At 33.0% G+C, this 16,782-nt stretch overlaps 1 protein-coding gene across 1 annotated transcript in view; it reads left to right on the top strand.

Annotated features, from left to right (window-relative positions):
• LOC131931694 (uncharacterized) overlaps positions 1–16,782 on the top strand; it is a 39,138-nt gene that overhangs the window by 2,866 nt on the left and 19,490 nt on the right. The window contains exons 2-5 of the mRNA XM_059288513.1: positions 12,886–13,020; positions 13,673–13,807; positions 14,417–14,431; positions 15,762–15,911. Of these exons, the coding sequence (XP_059144496.1) occupies positions 12,886–13,020; positions 13,673–13,807; positions 14,417–14,431; positions 15,762–15,911 (435 nt within the window). The remainder of the gene's footprint in view (positions 1–12,885; positions 13,021–13,672; positions 13,808–14,416; positions 14,432–15,761; positions 15,912–16,782) is intronic.

Raw genomic sequence — 16,782 nt, 5'->3', positions numbered from 1 at the left:
TATTAACGCCAACCTATGTCATTATCAACATTCAATTTATTTCTTAATTTTTTTTTTATAATCGGAGAATAGTGTTGAAAATCTATTCTCGAAAAGTCAATCAATTTTACGTTTGGGTATGAATGGTGAATACTACACCAAAATTCTGTGAACATTTTTTCATCTTACGCGAAATCATTCTGCAAATCAAAGAATGCATCTTGTAATTCATCTAGAATGCTGGCAACATCAAGGGAAGAACAGAATGGGTAATGCGTCAATGCAGATTCTTCTTTTTTCAGCTCAGAGAAATAGCACTGTATTTTGGTTTCAAGAGATTTACGATGCCCAGAAAACGCTTCTTTCAATATTTAAATTATCTCACAATCAAATTCATCTAGCACAGTGCAGAGTTTCTCAAATTTACAATATTGTTAAGATTTATTTTCACCGCCGATTTTTCAGCTAGGTGTCATACTCTCTCCAACCACTCTATGTCGTTTTAAGCATACCAAAAGGTCTTGTTTCCTTTGCACTTCCAAGAACAATATGATTTCAGATTTCAATTCAAAAACACGATTCACAACATTCCGTTTGACAGCCAGCGTACTGTAATGTAGAAAAGCAGAACCTCGTGATCTTTATTCATGTCTTTGCTCAGTTCTTTGAAGGCTCCAGATTTAATATAATTTACGACTTTTACTAGCAATGGAGTCATGATGGCAAGGACAGTGGTTAGGGAGCTAAATCTTTTCTGTTTTCTGAAAGCCCGATTTTGACCTGAACGTAGATGGCGCACCATCCGTACAAACGCCCACATCCGTTTTAACCCATCTGCTATAAGCCACTGAATAGTATTATTAGGCAGAGATGTATGTTGCATCTTTACTGCACTGGAATCCCCAAGAATTAACTTCACCATCTTCAACATGCAGGGTTTGATGAGATTTTCTTCTATTTTGTTTTTTTTTGTTGCTTTTGCTGTGTTTCTTTGGTGAAAACTTCCTGTTCGATTAAGTCTCTGACGATTGCAACTAGCTTCATGACGATGAGAAAACTCCATATCTTTTTTGGTGTGTTCCGAATGACTCGTCTAAAATGACGTTTTAGTTTTGAAGATTTCATAAACTCGTGACTGAGAACAACTTCATACACTAGGCATTGCTTCTTCTCTATTCTATTTTCACTGATGTTAGTAAAGCCAAATGTCAGATACTCTTCTAGATATTTACGTTTTTTTTTTCAATGCTAGGGTTTAGTCTACCAGTTGGCGACCCCCACAGGACGCCCTTCGCGAGCCCCATTTTGGGAACCCGTGCCTTAAGTTATGTCTCTGCCATCAAAGCGGGCGGCCACCTTGTTACAAAGATGTGTCTTTATTGTTATTTAATTCCCTTTGATCTAGTTTCGTCCACTTGACGTGGTAGGATTGTCTCATGTTTGGCAAGCCCACCTAAGCTGGCTATCGGAAAATTTCTTTAATCTTCACATACTATATTAGTAATCTGAATTTTAACATGTTTAATGCAATATCACACATTTATGCTGCAAATATTTCTTAAAAACTATTATATAGGCCTATAAACAATATTAAATATAGTAAACAATACCATATGACAGTCAATAAAAATGTGCAGATCAACTGAAATCATCCAATACACTATTACAATTTTGCTGTGAGATATTTCTTCTGAGATATTTTGTCTGAGATCATTTGTCCATGATATCATTTGTCCTGATATTTTTTGTCCTGGTATCTTTTGTCCGTGAGATATTTTGTCTGAGATAATTTGTCCTGGGATCGTTTGTCCTGTTACCCAATTTTTATTATAGAGATTTAGAAAATGATAAAAAAAAGAGTTTGTTAATAAATGGCTACAGTGCTATGACTGATACGGTTGGTTAATTTTCAAGAAATGTTGTGACGCGATTGACCGATCTGCCCAAATGTGTTGTCTGCTAGTCCTCTTGACATTCATTTTTTTCAATGTTTTAAATTAATGAAATTAGTTTAATAAGACGTAATATATAATGTTTTATATGTTATAATAAGTTAGTGTATTTTCAAAATAGTACTAAATACGGAAATCAAAGTAATTTTTACCTTATTTTCTGCGCGATGGCCAAAAATTGTATAAAAGGCTACTTCACATCAAACACTATTTGCCTATTGTTAAAACAAGATGTCTCGCCCAAAACACGCAAAAATAACGATTACAAGTATGAGCATTTAATATTAGCCATGGAATATTGTAAAAACGGAACCTCGGTGTTATCGTTCCCCGCGGCCATCATTACCATGACGACGGTTAAAATTAGATCAAGCGATATCTTACTTTAATTATGTCTAAATTGTTATTTTACGTATGTTATTGAATATGACTATTACATTTACTGATATTTTTCTTTTTATGTGCTTTATTTTCCTTTTGTACTTCCTTTTCCTCTTATGAAAACAGAGAACATTTTGAATTTGCACTATAATATTAATTAACAAATTAAAAAACTAAACTTAAACTTAAGTTTGATCTTCATTTCAATCCAAACCTAACTTTTAGAACTTATTTATTCCATATGTGCTGACCATAGGAAGAAACCTGGCTCTAAAACAGCAGGCAACAGACCCTATCACCGTGGATGGGGATACAAGCAACTCAAATTGTTTGAAATCTAGGAGCTGGAGAGTTTCCTTCGCTAGACCGTCTTATATAAATAGCATCATCATCTACACCGACGATCTAAAAAGTAGTTCGTTACAGTAAAATAGAACATGTTTCAAAACATTACTTCATTCGCAGCCAAAAAGTTTAGATTTCTCTTTTTTTAAAACAGAATCTGGTCCATCACAGGGAACATATTTAGCTATTGTTTATACAAATCTCATCACATGCATCAATAAAGATGAGATTTTCTACTATATACACAACTTTGTCCTCTACGGCATTTAGGTTATATAATCTTTCTTTAAAAACACAATTTCATATAAAGCACACCTATATCCCCTGAGGCATCTTTGAAGGGGGGGGGGGAGGTATATGCCCCACCCAAAATGAAGTTCACCGTCTCTCGCTCCCTGTGAACGAAATAGAAGTTATATAAAGAAAATATATACTTTAATCACTTTCAACCTTCCCCAATAAATTTAAGCCCCCCCCCCCCCTACTCAATTAGCCAGGAGGAAAATATCTGGAAAATAAACCTCTCGTTTAAGACCTAGTAATTGTAAGTTTATTTCGATCATTGCAGGTACCACGATTATGGACATAGGCTTTAAGTTTGCAGAGAATTCCAGTTGGGGTGGGTATATTAGTAACCCTTTCTACCAATACGGCGACAGCCGAGTGATGCAGGCACCTAGCCTACGCATTACAGAAGCAGTGTCGGAACTGGAAATCAGTGTTCGTTTAACTCACGAGCATACTCAATTTTGTGAAGTGGAGATTATCGGAGGCGAGTAAGCAGTTGTGGTTCTTGTGTGCTGAGTATGTTTACTGCGCTTATTATTGGGGATATGGTGTGAAAATTGCGGTGCTATGTGTGTATTAGTAAACGGCTTATACGAAATGATTGTAAATACACAATTCGAAATAATAAATCACGGAATAACAAAAAGTTATGAAAAATCTCTCCATAACTGAAAAAGCGGGAGTTATCTCCACTTAACTTTATCGAATGTACATATATAACATAGTGAGGGATGGCAACTCGGGGTATAGACATGATTTTTAATTACTTAAACTTTTTAAAATAGATTAGAAACACGTAGAAAAAAAATGCCTACAAAGAGAGCAGCAAACAATGTCTGTAAAATAGTGCGAAATATTTTTTAAGAAATCGGAAAGGGCGTAAAGTACTACTTCTAGACAACGGAAATTACTCAAAATTGGAAAGATGGCAGATAATTCAATGTTTTATTTACAATTCAAATTTTGTATATCTATCTGAAATAATACTCAAGTTATAGGATTTTGAAAAACCAAAAGTAGAATTATTTCCAATCCCGATTACCAGAAATCGCTAAAGCTTGATACAGAACTGCAAATCTTAATATTTAAAATCCCATGTGAGCACTTCTCTCTCTCTCTCTCTCTCTCTCTATCTCTCTCTCTCTCTCAGTTCGCAAAGTATTTTCGCAGGGTATCACATCAGAATCTTCAGCGATTTATGGAGAACTTGATAGGGACTTTGGTTGAAAATAATATGGTAGATGTTTTAAATGTATAACCAACATTTTATTTAAAGAAGACAAATAAAAAATAAAGGCATATTCGAATGTAGAAAAACAGTTTTAATTATGCAACAGGAAAAGTTTTTATAGTTGTGAAAAAGAACCCGTGAAACAATGACGTCACTAATGCTTATACATTAACTAATGACGTCATCTGCCGAGTTTAGAATAAAAAGAAATGAACTATTTCATTCAAATTTGATTTAGATCTACGTACGATATGACATTTTTCCGACCCAAATTTATAAAATGTATTTAATCTATTTGGATTCTAGATCTAGAGATTCTAGATCTAGACTAGATCCAAATCTACGCAAAAACTAGACGTAGACGCTAAGTAGCTAAGATCTAGATTTAGACACCATATACACTATATTTCTATATTAAACTATTTCAGGCCTTAATAGAAATCTGTTTAGCTATGGAACTGGCTAATTTGGGATAAAAAAATTAATTTGAAAGAATAGGCGTATTCGCGTAAATTAAGCTTTTTAAATACGTCTTTCATTCTCCATGCCTAAGGTGCCTAAATAGCTGAGATGATAGTGTATGTAATACCACGCAGGTAGTGAAGGATCGTGACACATCAAAGCAAACTTAATTTTTTTTTTTTTTTTTTTTTTTTAAATCTTCTGATTTTAGACTATAAAGAAAGGAACTACTTCATTCAAATTTGATTTAGATCTAGATCTATAGATCTACTTATCATGACGTACGCTATGAAATATATACAATGTAATCGCTCAAACTAATACAAATTACTTAAAAACAACATAATGAACATTAAATAGCCAGATTTTTAACGGAATCATTTAAGTCACTTAACCAGTGTGTGTCTGTGTTATGTTAAATGTGTCGTATTTTTAACTAAATAGTTATTTCTTTGCTTTGTCACTAATATCGTTCAGCGTGTAGTAAAGCACATTGCGTTTTGATCAATAACTATATCATAAATTATTTTTCTCAAACAAGTACACCTTTTTAAAATATATATGCCTATAATTCACGTAAAACGGGTACCGCTGGCTAGTTTTATATAATACTTATATATGAAATGTCATACACCGCCAAGTTTGGAAGGGGAACATTAATTTACAATCAGAATTACAATATCTTTGAGTAGTGTGTGTTGCTGACAATGATCAGATATTTGCCATTAAACTTGCCTATTTGTCTACCACAACAGACATCCAATGTGACCCCTTTCATTTCGGCCTGGAGTGTGAGCACGCCTGTTCTTGCCCGTTTCAGAAAAAAGATTGCGATGATCTTCAGAAATGTTATGTGCCCTTTATTGACAAGCATAGGGAATGTAACTATTGTGAGTAGTATTTGCATCCAATTGTAGAATTACGAAGTTATCCCATTTCAATTAAAATATAATGATTTAATGTATAATCGACAGCCACAACCACAACCACAACCACAACCATAACCACGACCACAGCCACGAACACGAACACGAACACGAACACGAACACGAACACGAACACGAACACGAACACGAACACGAACACGAACACGAACACGAACACGAACACGAACATGAACACGAACATGAACATGAACATGAACATGAACATGAACATGAACATGAACATGAACATGAACATGAACATGAACATGAACATGAACATGAACATGAACATGAACATGAACATGAACATGAACATGAACATGAACATGAACATGAACATGAACATAACACTAATCCTACCTGCAACTTAAAGCAATGTCCGTATGTGTGGGGGGTAGAGAGGGTTATGCCTTTTTCCCATATAAAAGACCATGATTTATGTGTTTGTTAAACAGAATATACCATGCTTTGTCCGGGTTTAGGAAATATATTACTTTTCTAATTAACCCTAACCCCAACCAACAAAAAACAAAACATAAACACATAAACAAACGCAAACATAAAATAAACGCAAACCTAAACAAAAAAAAAACGAAAGCACAAACACAAACGTAAAGCCAAACAAAAATGCTAATACGAAAATAAACACAAACACCAACACTAACGGAAACATAAAGACAAACATAACGAAAACATAAACATAAACATAAGTACAATCGCCAACACAAACGCAAGCGCAAATGCCAACACAAACACAAACACAAAATCAAACACAAACATAAACCTAAACGCAAACGGTAACCAGGAATATAAGACAAACTTAAATGTTAACATAAAAGCTTAGTGCTCACAGTATAGCACAGGGCGCCAAACAGCACCCTGCCGGGGCAACGGCTGATCCACCTGATTTAACTTGGTAAACAACTAAATTACTCCATCTTATCCGTAAGCTATCAAACAGTTCAAACCGAATGTCGGTGCCATAGCAATCACGGGAATTCCCGGAGAGCTAGATGATGACCAGTTTCGAATTAAAAATGGCCATTGTAACCCTTCTTATTCATTGTCTATCGCACAGTTTAAAACAAACTTAGGCACCATAGAGCTCAAGAGAATGCCCGGGGCGCTAAATTGCACCCTGTCGGGACGCCAAACTGATGTTCTGCATTTGATTTATAGTGCAACTATAGTAACACTTTTTGTCACAGCCTATCGCACTCTTTAAAACAAACGTTTGCACCATAGCGCTTACAAGATAACACAGGGCGGCAAATCGAACCTAGCCGGGGCGCCGGCGGACACGCCTGATTCAATTTAGTGAACAACTTTAATACCCCAAGCTTGTCCGCAAACATAGAGGACATTTAGTAGCGGCTTCTTAACTGTTATTGATTAAAAATAATTAGTAAACAGTGCAGTGCGTTCTGTGTATAAAATAAATTAAAGTCAGTATTTACAATATCCGTGTTTTACCTACCAAATTACACTTGATCAATCAACGCAAATTATTTACATTTGTTTTAACATCAAAACAAAATAATAAAAAGTATACCCCCCACCCCCGAAATAATATTTTTTCATAAAGATAAATAGAATACTTTTGTGATCAATGAAGGGAAGTAATTAAAAATAACACTTACATTTTTTTTTGAAAGATTATTCAAATTCTTTGACTTTATTTTTTCCACATGACTTTATTTAAAATTGTACGTTTAGGAAATGAAACTTGTTTTACAAAACCTCATATTATAATAATTTTTCTAATCATTATTTTAGATAATAAACACTTTAGGCACCGTGCTCTGTCCGCTTTGCGCCACATACAGAGCCACATAAACCATTTGAGCTATATGTATATATATATATATATATATATATATATATATATATATATATATATATATATATATATATATATATATATATATATATATATATATATATATATATATACATATATACAATGCAAAAACAAACACAAACGAAAACACAAACGCAACACACACACACAAACACAAAAGAAAAAACAAACGTAAATAAAAACACAAATAAAAGCACAAACACAATGCAAACACACAAGCAAACGCACTGTTTTTGGTTAAAGTTAGAGTTGGATTTATGGGTTATGTCTGTATTTGACAAACATCCATGCCGGGTATAGAGCCCTTGATATGACGTTACGGATCCACATTCAAAATGACAATCTGTGCTGTAAAAGTCTGTGATACAAGAAGTTGCAGATCTAAAGGAATTCGTTTACTTCGACAGCCAAGAGTTATATGAAACTAAGGTGATAGAGATCGACAATTAACAGAACGTAGACGCTGTCAATTGTTAGCCAATATTTATCAAAGTGGCGTGAGTGAAGCAGCGGCAAATCAAATGCGAATAGGTTCTCGTCACTTTGCTTTTGTTAGGGACAGTAAACAATAAACTTCATTTTAATTAACACAAGACTTCTGTTAATAAAACAAATACGCTTGACATTCACCTACGTCAAAAAATATAATAACATTTAATTGGAATATTTATTTAATATTAAGATATAAAATCTAGCTCAAAATCTAATCATGTTGTCCACGAAACTGGCTACGCTAGGTAGACACAGAATCTAAAATCTACTTATTTAATTAAATTAAACTACAAGATAAATTAAATTTAATTGAAAACATTTAGATCTATATTCGATTCAAAATAATTCAATAATTAATAAAAACAAATAGATCTAATAATAAAAAAAAATATAATTGTCGCACATATCTAGAATCTAGCTGTAGATTCTAATCATTTTAGTTAGCAAACAAAATTATCTGAAATTGAAATAGATTGTGCGACGAGACTTAAACCTAGAATCCGCTCCTTGAATTTAATTTTAAAAGTTGTTACTATTTTTGTTTTAAAAGGATTTAATAAATTAATTAGTCCTACCTAATATGTGTCTAATAATATGTATCTGATACTGGATTGAGGTTAGTTAAATTTAGAAGATGATTAGTCATACTGATTTCACCTTTGTTTCCGTGCTGCGCCTTTAGGGTAATAAATTACATTAGAGATGCAATCTCTTGTCGGCTGAGATCTAAGAGCAGCAATCTATGTTACCTACAAAGAGTTGGAGTTTTATGGTGAGGGCTTGGTATCATGTAGGTAAAAATTTTTGAGGGGGTAGCAATTGTATGTGTCTGATAACTTCCCTGCTTAACAGAGATGGACATAAATTACATAACATGCTACACAAATGGGTTGAGATCTAAGAACATCGGTTGTTGTTGTTACTTAAGAAGTAGATTAGCAATTTTATTGAGGTTTTTGTAGGGGCTAAGTGGTCTAACCTTAGATACTGTAATGTATATATATATATATATATATATATATATAGGGCGATAGAACACGAGGGCCGGTGAAGGTTTGCCGAAAAAACTACGGAGAGGGGGTCAAAACTGACCTCGACTGACCGGCGCCTTATATGGGCTCTATTACGAAAAACATTTTCCTCCGACGACCCCCCTTGAAATTTTGTGAGGTGCTAGGAGAACGCCTTGGGGTGTCACAAAAAAACTCGGCATATCTGGGAAAACTTCGTAAAGGGGTCAAAACTGACCAGTTGTATTTCCCTATATAATCTTTGTATTTTATGGGAAACACAGAGGGTCATTTCAACGCGGATTTTAGGGTACTTAAACTCAGTATATCTGGCTAATTTTTTGCATACTCTTAGGTAAATGGCTTGACCTCTAGAGAAAACTGTCGGTTTGACTCAAAGCCCTCGACGAGGGCTAAAAAGTGACCGCGAGTGAAATTCTCTTTATATGAGCTCTATTACGAAAAAAAATGCGACATTACACGAGATTTGGTCATTTTGTTTATGAACAGGGGAGGTAACTTTTTAATGTAACAATTTGTATTATTTTGTATACTCTTTTTAAGAAAAAACAAAAATCATAAAGTGCAGCATTGTTTTAAACGAATATTTTGTTATAAATTAAGTTTTGTATTGGATTGAAATTGTAAAATTAATTGCAAAAGTAATTTAATAAAATATTTGATTGATAATTTTTATGAAAGCCCTTTCAGTTCTAATAACCTTGCGAGTAATATGTTTGCGAATATTCCATCAATTTATTTGTTCTGTAAAAGTACCACACTGAATAAATTTAGGCCCTAAGCTTTTAACATAACAGCCAATCACCTATTAATTAATCATTCGATTTCTCAACTTTTTGAAAACCTAAGCGATGCTAGGCAGTATGCCTAGTATATATATATATATATATATATATATATATATATATATATATATACATATATATATATATGTATATATATATATATATATATATATATATATATATATATATATATATATATATATATATATATATGTATATATATATGTATATATATATATATATATATATATATATATATATATATATATATATATATATATATATATATATATATATATATACTATATTTTCATGCATTGGTGTGGGTAAACACGCGTCCCAATATTTATGATCCAAACGCATGCATCGTTTACATTTAAATAATTCAGTTTTAGAAAACAAAGTCACGATTCTAAGAATTTAGGATTGGTAACACATTGATAAAACACACACCTCTTACATTTTTCGTCAGACTTTCTTGTATCCCCACGCCAACGCGCGTGGACGGGAACGCAAGTACACACACATATATACATATATATATATATATATATATATATATATATATATATATATATATATATATATATATATATATATATATATATATATATATATATATATATATATATATATATATATATATATATATATATATATATATATACTGAATTTCGATAACTCTGATATTACTAATGATACGTTGTACATGTTTTTAGTATGCATCAATCCCTATTTCGACCAAGGATGTGCCTCTAAGTTCCAGCGTGAGTGCCAACCCGAGGCCTGTAACAATGTCGAGAGCTCATGCGTCGAGTGCTTCTCATCACGAGCGTTTTGCTACAACGGTAACGTATAGGGTCCACACATTTTGATCCGTGGGTTCAATTGTAAAACCAGAAATAGCAATCTCTTTATCTATCTATACAGCAATGTATGTGTATCTGTGTGTGTGTGTGTGTGTGTGTGTGTGTGTGTGTCTTTTATACATTACTACACCTTTTATTTTATGAAACTTTCGGAAGTTGTTTATAATATTCCTGGGGAGTTGTTTGTGAGAATAAAATTCAAAACGTCGCAGGGGTGACCCCGGCAGTGCGATATTCGATTATTCTATAAACATGGTATATAAAATTAAAGTCGTTTGCGGTTTGACATCAATCATCCAACCGCCTTGAAACTTTGGGGAGTAGATGAAAACACTAAAGGTGAGGATCCCTTTAAAAAAAACGTTTTTAATTTCGCAAGGGTGCGATTTTTCTCTATATACAGTATTAAAAATACAAATAGGATGCGGTTTGACACCGTTCATCCGAATGCCATGAAACTTTGGATACTTGATGAGAATACTCTCGAGACGTTTTCTGTGAAAAAGGAAGGGTCTTTTGTCACCACACGGTTTGGCGCCCAGAGTTCTTAATCGGCTATCTTAGCACTTGATGTCCGTTATCATAGCGGGTAGGAAGACTACTATATTCAGCGTTAAAACTTCAACCCTATTGTGAGAACTGAGGACCTACGTTCGTTTAATAAACCGGTAGTGATCTCCCCTAAACTTTCTCGAATATTCTTATAAAACAACAGGGGATGGTAACTGGGGATATAGTTATGATTTTTAATCCATTTTAAATACTTAAACTTTTAAAAATAGAATAGAATCTCATAAAAAAAACATTGCGCACCAAGCAAACGCCGAATAAAAACGCGTATAATAGTGCGCAATATTATTAGTACTTTAAAAATTTACATTAGTTTTTTGAGAAATCGGAAGTAGCGTAAATTACTACTTCCAGTCAACGGAAATTACTCAAAATTTAACAGAAGGTAGAGAATTAGATCTTTTACTTACATGTGAAATTTCATTTATCTATCTGAAATAGTACTCAAGTTATAGGCTTTTGAAAAATTCAAAGTAGGAAAAGTACCACTTCCGGTTATCGGAAATCGCTCAAAAGTTGATACGGATCTACGATTTTGATAAAATACTTATATATGAAATTTTATCAACCTAGCTGTAACGGTACTCAAGTTATCGTGTTTACACACGGACAGACACACAGACACACACACACACAGACATACGGACAAGATTGCAAAATTATGTTTTTCCGTATCAGTGAGGTGTAAAACGTCGAGATTTGTAAAAATCTCGATTTTTTTTTTTTTGCACGATTACAATACTTTCTCTATACTACGTATATACGAGAAAGTAAAAAAGGACATTGTGTCTTTATCAATAACAATAATCGTTGACTTTATCGAATCAGGTGCGTCCTCGCAGGGGGGTGATATGGTGCCCAAGATTACCCGTGAGCACTATGGCGCGTACGTTGTTTTTCAACAGAACAGCACGATCGGATATGGATACGTTAGGGCTTTAAAGTCGTTTAATAAATTTAACCAGTCGAGTTTGCACTTGCCCCTGCAGGGCGCAATTTGATGCCCAATGGTATCCCGTGAGCGATATTTTAATAAGCTATTATGCTCTCTGGGTTATCTTGTGAGCATTAGGGCGCTTAAGTTAATTTAAACAGCCAGTGACCGTACGCGGCGCCCCTGAGATAGTGTAACCTGAGCGATCACCAAAGTGTGTTCTACCTCACTATGCTTTCATGCGGTAGGTAAACAAGTGCCCCGATATATTTATATATATATATATATATATATATATATATATATATATATATATATATATATATATATATATATATATATATAATATAGGCGCAGGCACTGTTAACATTTAAATTTAAACTCAGTATTAGAAACAAAAAGCTCACACGTCTAATAATACATGATTGATAACGCATTGATAGAACGCTTCTTACATATATCATCAGATTTTCTTATATCCCGAAGAGCACGCTAGTACTATTAAATAGAAGGTAAACAATAAAAAACAGACAGTACTATTGGTATGGAAAATATCTATATATATAATTCTCTTCACTGAGACTATAATCACCACGCAGCTTAGCCACCACCCTCATCCCAACCTGTCAGGTGAGCTGTGGTTCACCCCGAATGTTTACAATCGTATAGTCGGGTTAGGGGCAGATAATTTGGAATTAACCGATTTGAAACGAAGCGGAGGTAACAATTTCTGATTGATCTTTTAGACATACTTTTAGACTGTCTCAACCTATTTATAGACTGCGAACATGGAACCTACGGCCAGGAATGTGACTTGAACTGCAGCTTCAAATGTGAGAACCAGACCTGTGACAGCACCACAGGCCGGTGTTTGAGTTGTGCCCCTGGATGGCGGGGAGACTACTGTGAGCAGGGTAAAACTTTTTTTTATTGATGAATCTATTTCTAAAGTTTGAGGATATTTGAAACACAAGTTAAGAATTTTTTAAAACAATGTAGCTCTGATATTAGCCGTTGCGTATATATATATATATATATATATATATATATTTATTTATATATATATATATATATATATATATATATATATATATATATATATATATATATATATATATATATATATATATATATATATATATATATATATCAATAAATAAATATATATATATATATATATATATATATATATATATATATATATATATATATATATATTTATATATATATATATATATACATATATATATATATATATATATATATAAATATGTATATATATATATATGTATATGTATTTATATATATATATATATATATATATATATATATATATATATATATATATATATATATATATATATATATATATATATATATATATATATATATATTAGATATGTGTGTGTGTATTTTCTACAAGTAAAGCATTTGGTATGTAAATTGCCTTGAGTATGTATAAAAAGACTTAAGAACTGTTTCGAAATTTGATAAACATATTTTTTTGACTTTCTCAAAATGTGTTTAAACATACTCAATTTCAAGATTGTTGAAATCTACTTATAGACTGCGAAAAAGGAACCTACGGTAAGGAATGTGCCTTCTACTGCAGCGTCAAATGTGAGAATCAGACCTGTGACAGGATCACAGGCCGGTGTATGAGTTGTCCCCCTGGATGGCGGGGAGACTACTGTGAGCAGGGTAAATTATTTTTTGTGTATTTTATACAAGTGATGCATTTGTTATGTAGGCACCCTCAAGCTTCATACAATTACATCATAGCGTATAGCTAGCCTTAAGCTACATCCGTATATAAGTAATAACATGACACAAACAATTACAGAAATTGGAATAGTCGACAAACATTTACAGCGATTCGATGGCGTAAACTATCTCTGAAAATGTAATATCTACAGGCGAGATAAAAAGCCAAAGACTGTATTACTATAGAGAATCACAGAAACTGTTTTCCTTTTAACATATGCTCGGAGTCTTTATACTGATTTTACTATAGAGTTTTTAAATTACAATTTTTTGTGTCTTTGTTTTTCATTTTAGCTTTTCATTTTAAAATGTAGTCGTTTGATCGATCACAAACTCCCGCGTCTATCATTTAGCCGATTTAGCTGTTTGAATGTATAGGTTTTGTCTCTGGTGCTTCAAGTGTGTCTCATCTAGTGATAGATGTTAACTATTTTTAAAATGGAAATTTCTTTTCCATCCCTCAAATTTAAAAAAAAAAAAGATTATTGGTTTTGGTTTAATTTTAATTTACTTGTTAACTTTAGTTTTTATTCTTCCTTTGTTTAGTTATTCATGCTCCAGGTAAGCCTATCTATAGAGATCTCAGTGACACATATTTAGGGCAAAATAAAGAATGAGCTAAAGAAGATTTTTTTTAGATCTTACCCCAGAAGAAAATATGTAGAGATTTTAGTATTTAAATTAATTTATTGCAACTAAAGCATTTACACAGTAGGCCCTATATAGGCTACAGTTTCTATTTTAATAGAATTCATACTTTGAGTGTGGTTAAATAAACTAGTTTTTATATAAAAGTTGGCTATTTAAGTTTTATTTGAGAGTATACAAAAGTGAAATCTCACCATCTGTTTTCATAACACCGAAAAACAAAAGCAAAAAAATAGTGATTTTAAGAAATCATAGACTAATTAGAAAATAATAATAAATAATACCAATAATCTTAACATTTTTCTCTTTTATTTATGAACCTTAACCTATAATAATCAATGCGGTAGTAAATATATATATATATATATATATATATATATATATATATATATATATATATATATATATATATATATATATATATATATATATATATATATATATATATATATATATATATATATATATATATATATATATATATATATATATATACATATATATATATATATATATATATATATATATATATATATATATATATATATATATATATATATATATATAAAGCCGATTCATTTATCCAAGTTTTGGAAAAAAATGAGCCAGATATAGAGAGCCAAAGTTCCATAACATTGTTTTAAAAACAGTCATCGTTTTTCAAAAAATGATTAATGTTTATATAGGGAAAATTTAACCCTTTTAGAAGTAAACATGGTAAAGGGTGGAAGCAGGCGTTGTAACTGAAAAAGCAATGTAAACAGAAAGTGATATTTCAACGCCAAGGGTAGACAAAGGTACAGAATATAGTCCAAGTAAAGACAGAACAGTCAGAACCCAGACGGGATCCGAAACCTACCATTCCACGCGGCACCGAATCGCCTCGCCCTCCATGCATCAAGTCAGACGTGTAAGCGATTCAGCCAATCAGCTTTACAAAAATAAAGCTTTCATGGCCGAGCACTATCAACAACTTTTTCACGGAAGACGCGGGCTGGCGTGACCTTTGAACCCCGAATGGGACTGACCGTTAGCCTCATACACACAACAAGGACCATTATTCGACCACACAGGCGACACAAATACAGGGACGACGATACAGACAAATAGTAGCTTCCTTAAATGGGTATAGTGTAAACATGGTAAAGGATGGAAGCAGGCGTTGTAACTGAAATGTTTACAACCCTTTTAGAACCACTTTAACCCTTTAACTAGAACCAAGTTAACCCTTAAACTTCGACAGAGTGTATCGACACAATTTTTGGGCCCAACTGCAAACAACAATGCGACCCTAATTGTGTGCCCGAGTCTACTGAGATCAAACGCCTGTGTGACGCCATCTACGGAGATAGTGTTTTAAGAAGCGAGATTCTAGCTGACCCAAATGCCCAGGGTGAGTGTGTGGTCGAGACACGCTTGCCAAGAGCAAGTTTGAACATTCAGAACAAGGAATCGATTGGTTTTCTAACATAGTTTTTGAAAAATTTAAATCTTAATTTAATACATATTCCAATAAATGAAATTAGTTGTAGTTTTAACGGGTCTTCATTTTACAGGTGTAGAGACAATACCGTGTACGTAGTGTTTCTTTCAATCGAACTTTTTTCATCGGGGGCGGCGTACTTGAAATTTTCGGAAGGGGGTGGGGCGGACTAATGTTCCGGGGTTAAAGCATACATTTTCTATATCAATTTCATTTCGATTTGGGGGTGGGGTGGGGGATGGGCAGTAGACTTTCTTCAGTCTCCCCAGTAATAGATGCCTGAAAGAAACTCTGCTTACATAACTAACATCACTATATTGGACCCGATTGTATTTTTATATGAGTATGTTATGTTCACTCGTGTATTTGTTACTTAATTTTTTATTCATGTATTGTGTTTCCATATACATTTGTATATACATTCCTGTATGGTTCAAGAATGTATATACACCATGTTTAATACATGACACAATGTAAATAATTTACAGAAAACAAGGATGATACATATATACTGTATTTACTGATTGTGCTGCCCGCATTACTTATTGCAATCCTGGTCATCTTTATATTCATACGCAGGTTCGTAGCGCTCTGTAGAGTACTGATTTAACGTGTCAATTACTTGTTCTATTTCAATACATTTGCTATTGTGAACAGACTAAATAAGAGAAAATATTCGAGAGGTCTCGAGTTTGAAACCCGGACAGACGAGGCTTAACAGCTGGTGGGGGGGGGGGGTCATACATAAATGACGTCAGACTTTTTTGACGATTTTTACCTC

The sequence above is a fragment of the Physella acuta genome, unplaced genomic scaffold (assembly GCF_028476545.2).
Source record: "Physella acuta isolate Inbredline_101_S28 unplaced genomic scaffold, ASM2847654v3 ptg002009l, whole genome shotgun sequence".
Lineage (NCBI taxonomy): Eukaryota > Metazoa > Mollusca > Gastropoda > Physidae > Physella > Physella acuta.
The sequence above is the reverse complement of the archived record's forward strand: the minus strand, read 5'-3'. Positions and strand labels throughout refer to the sequence as shown.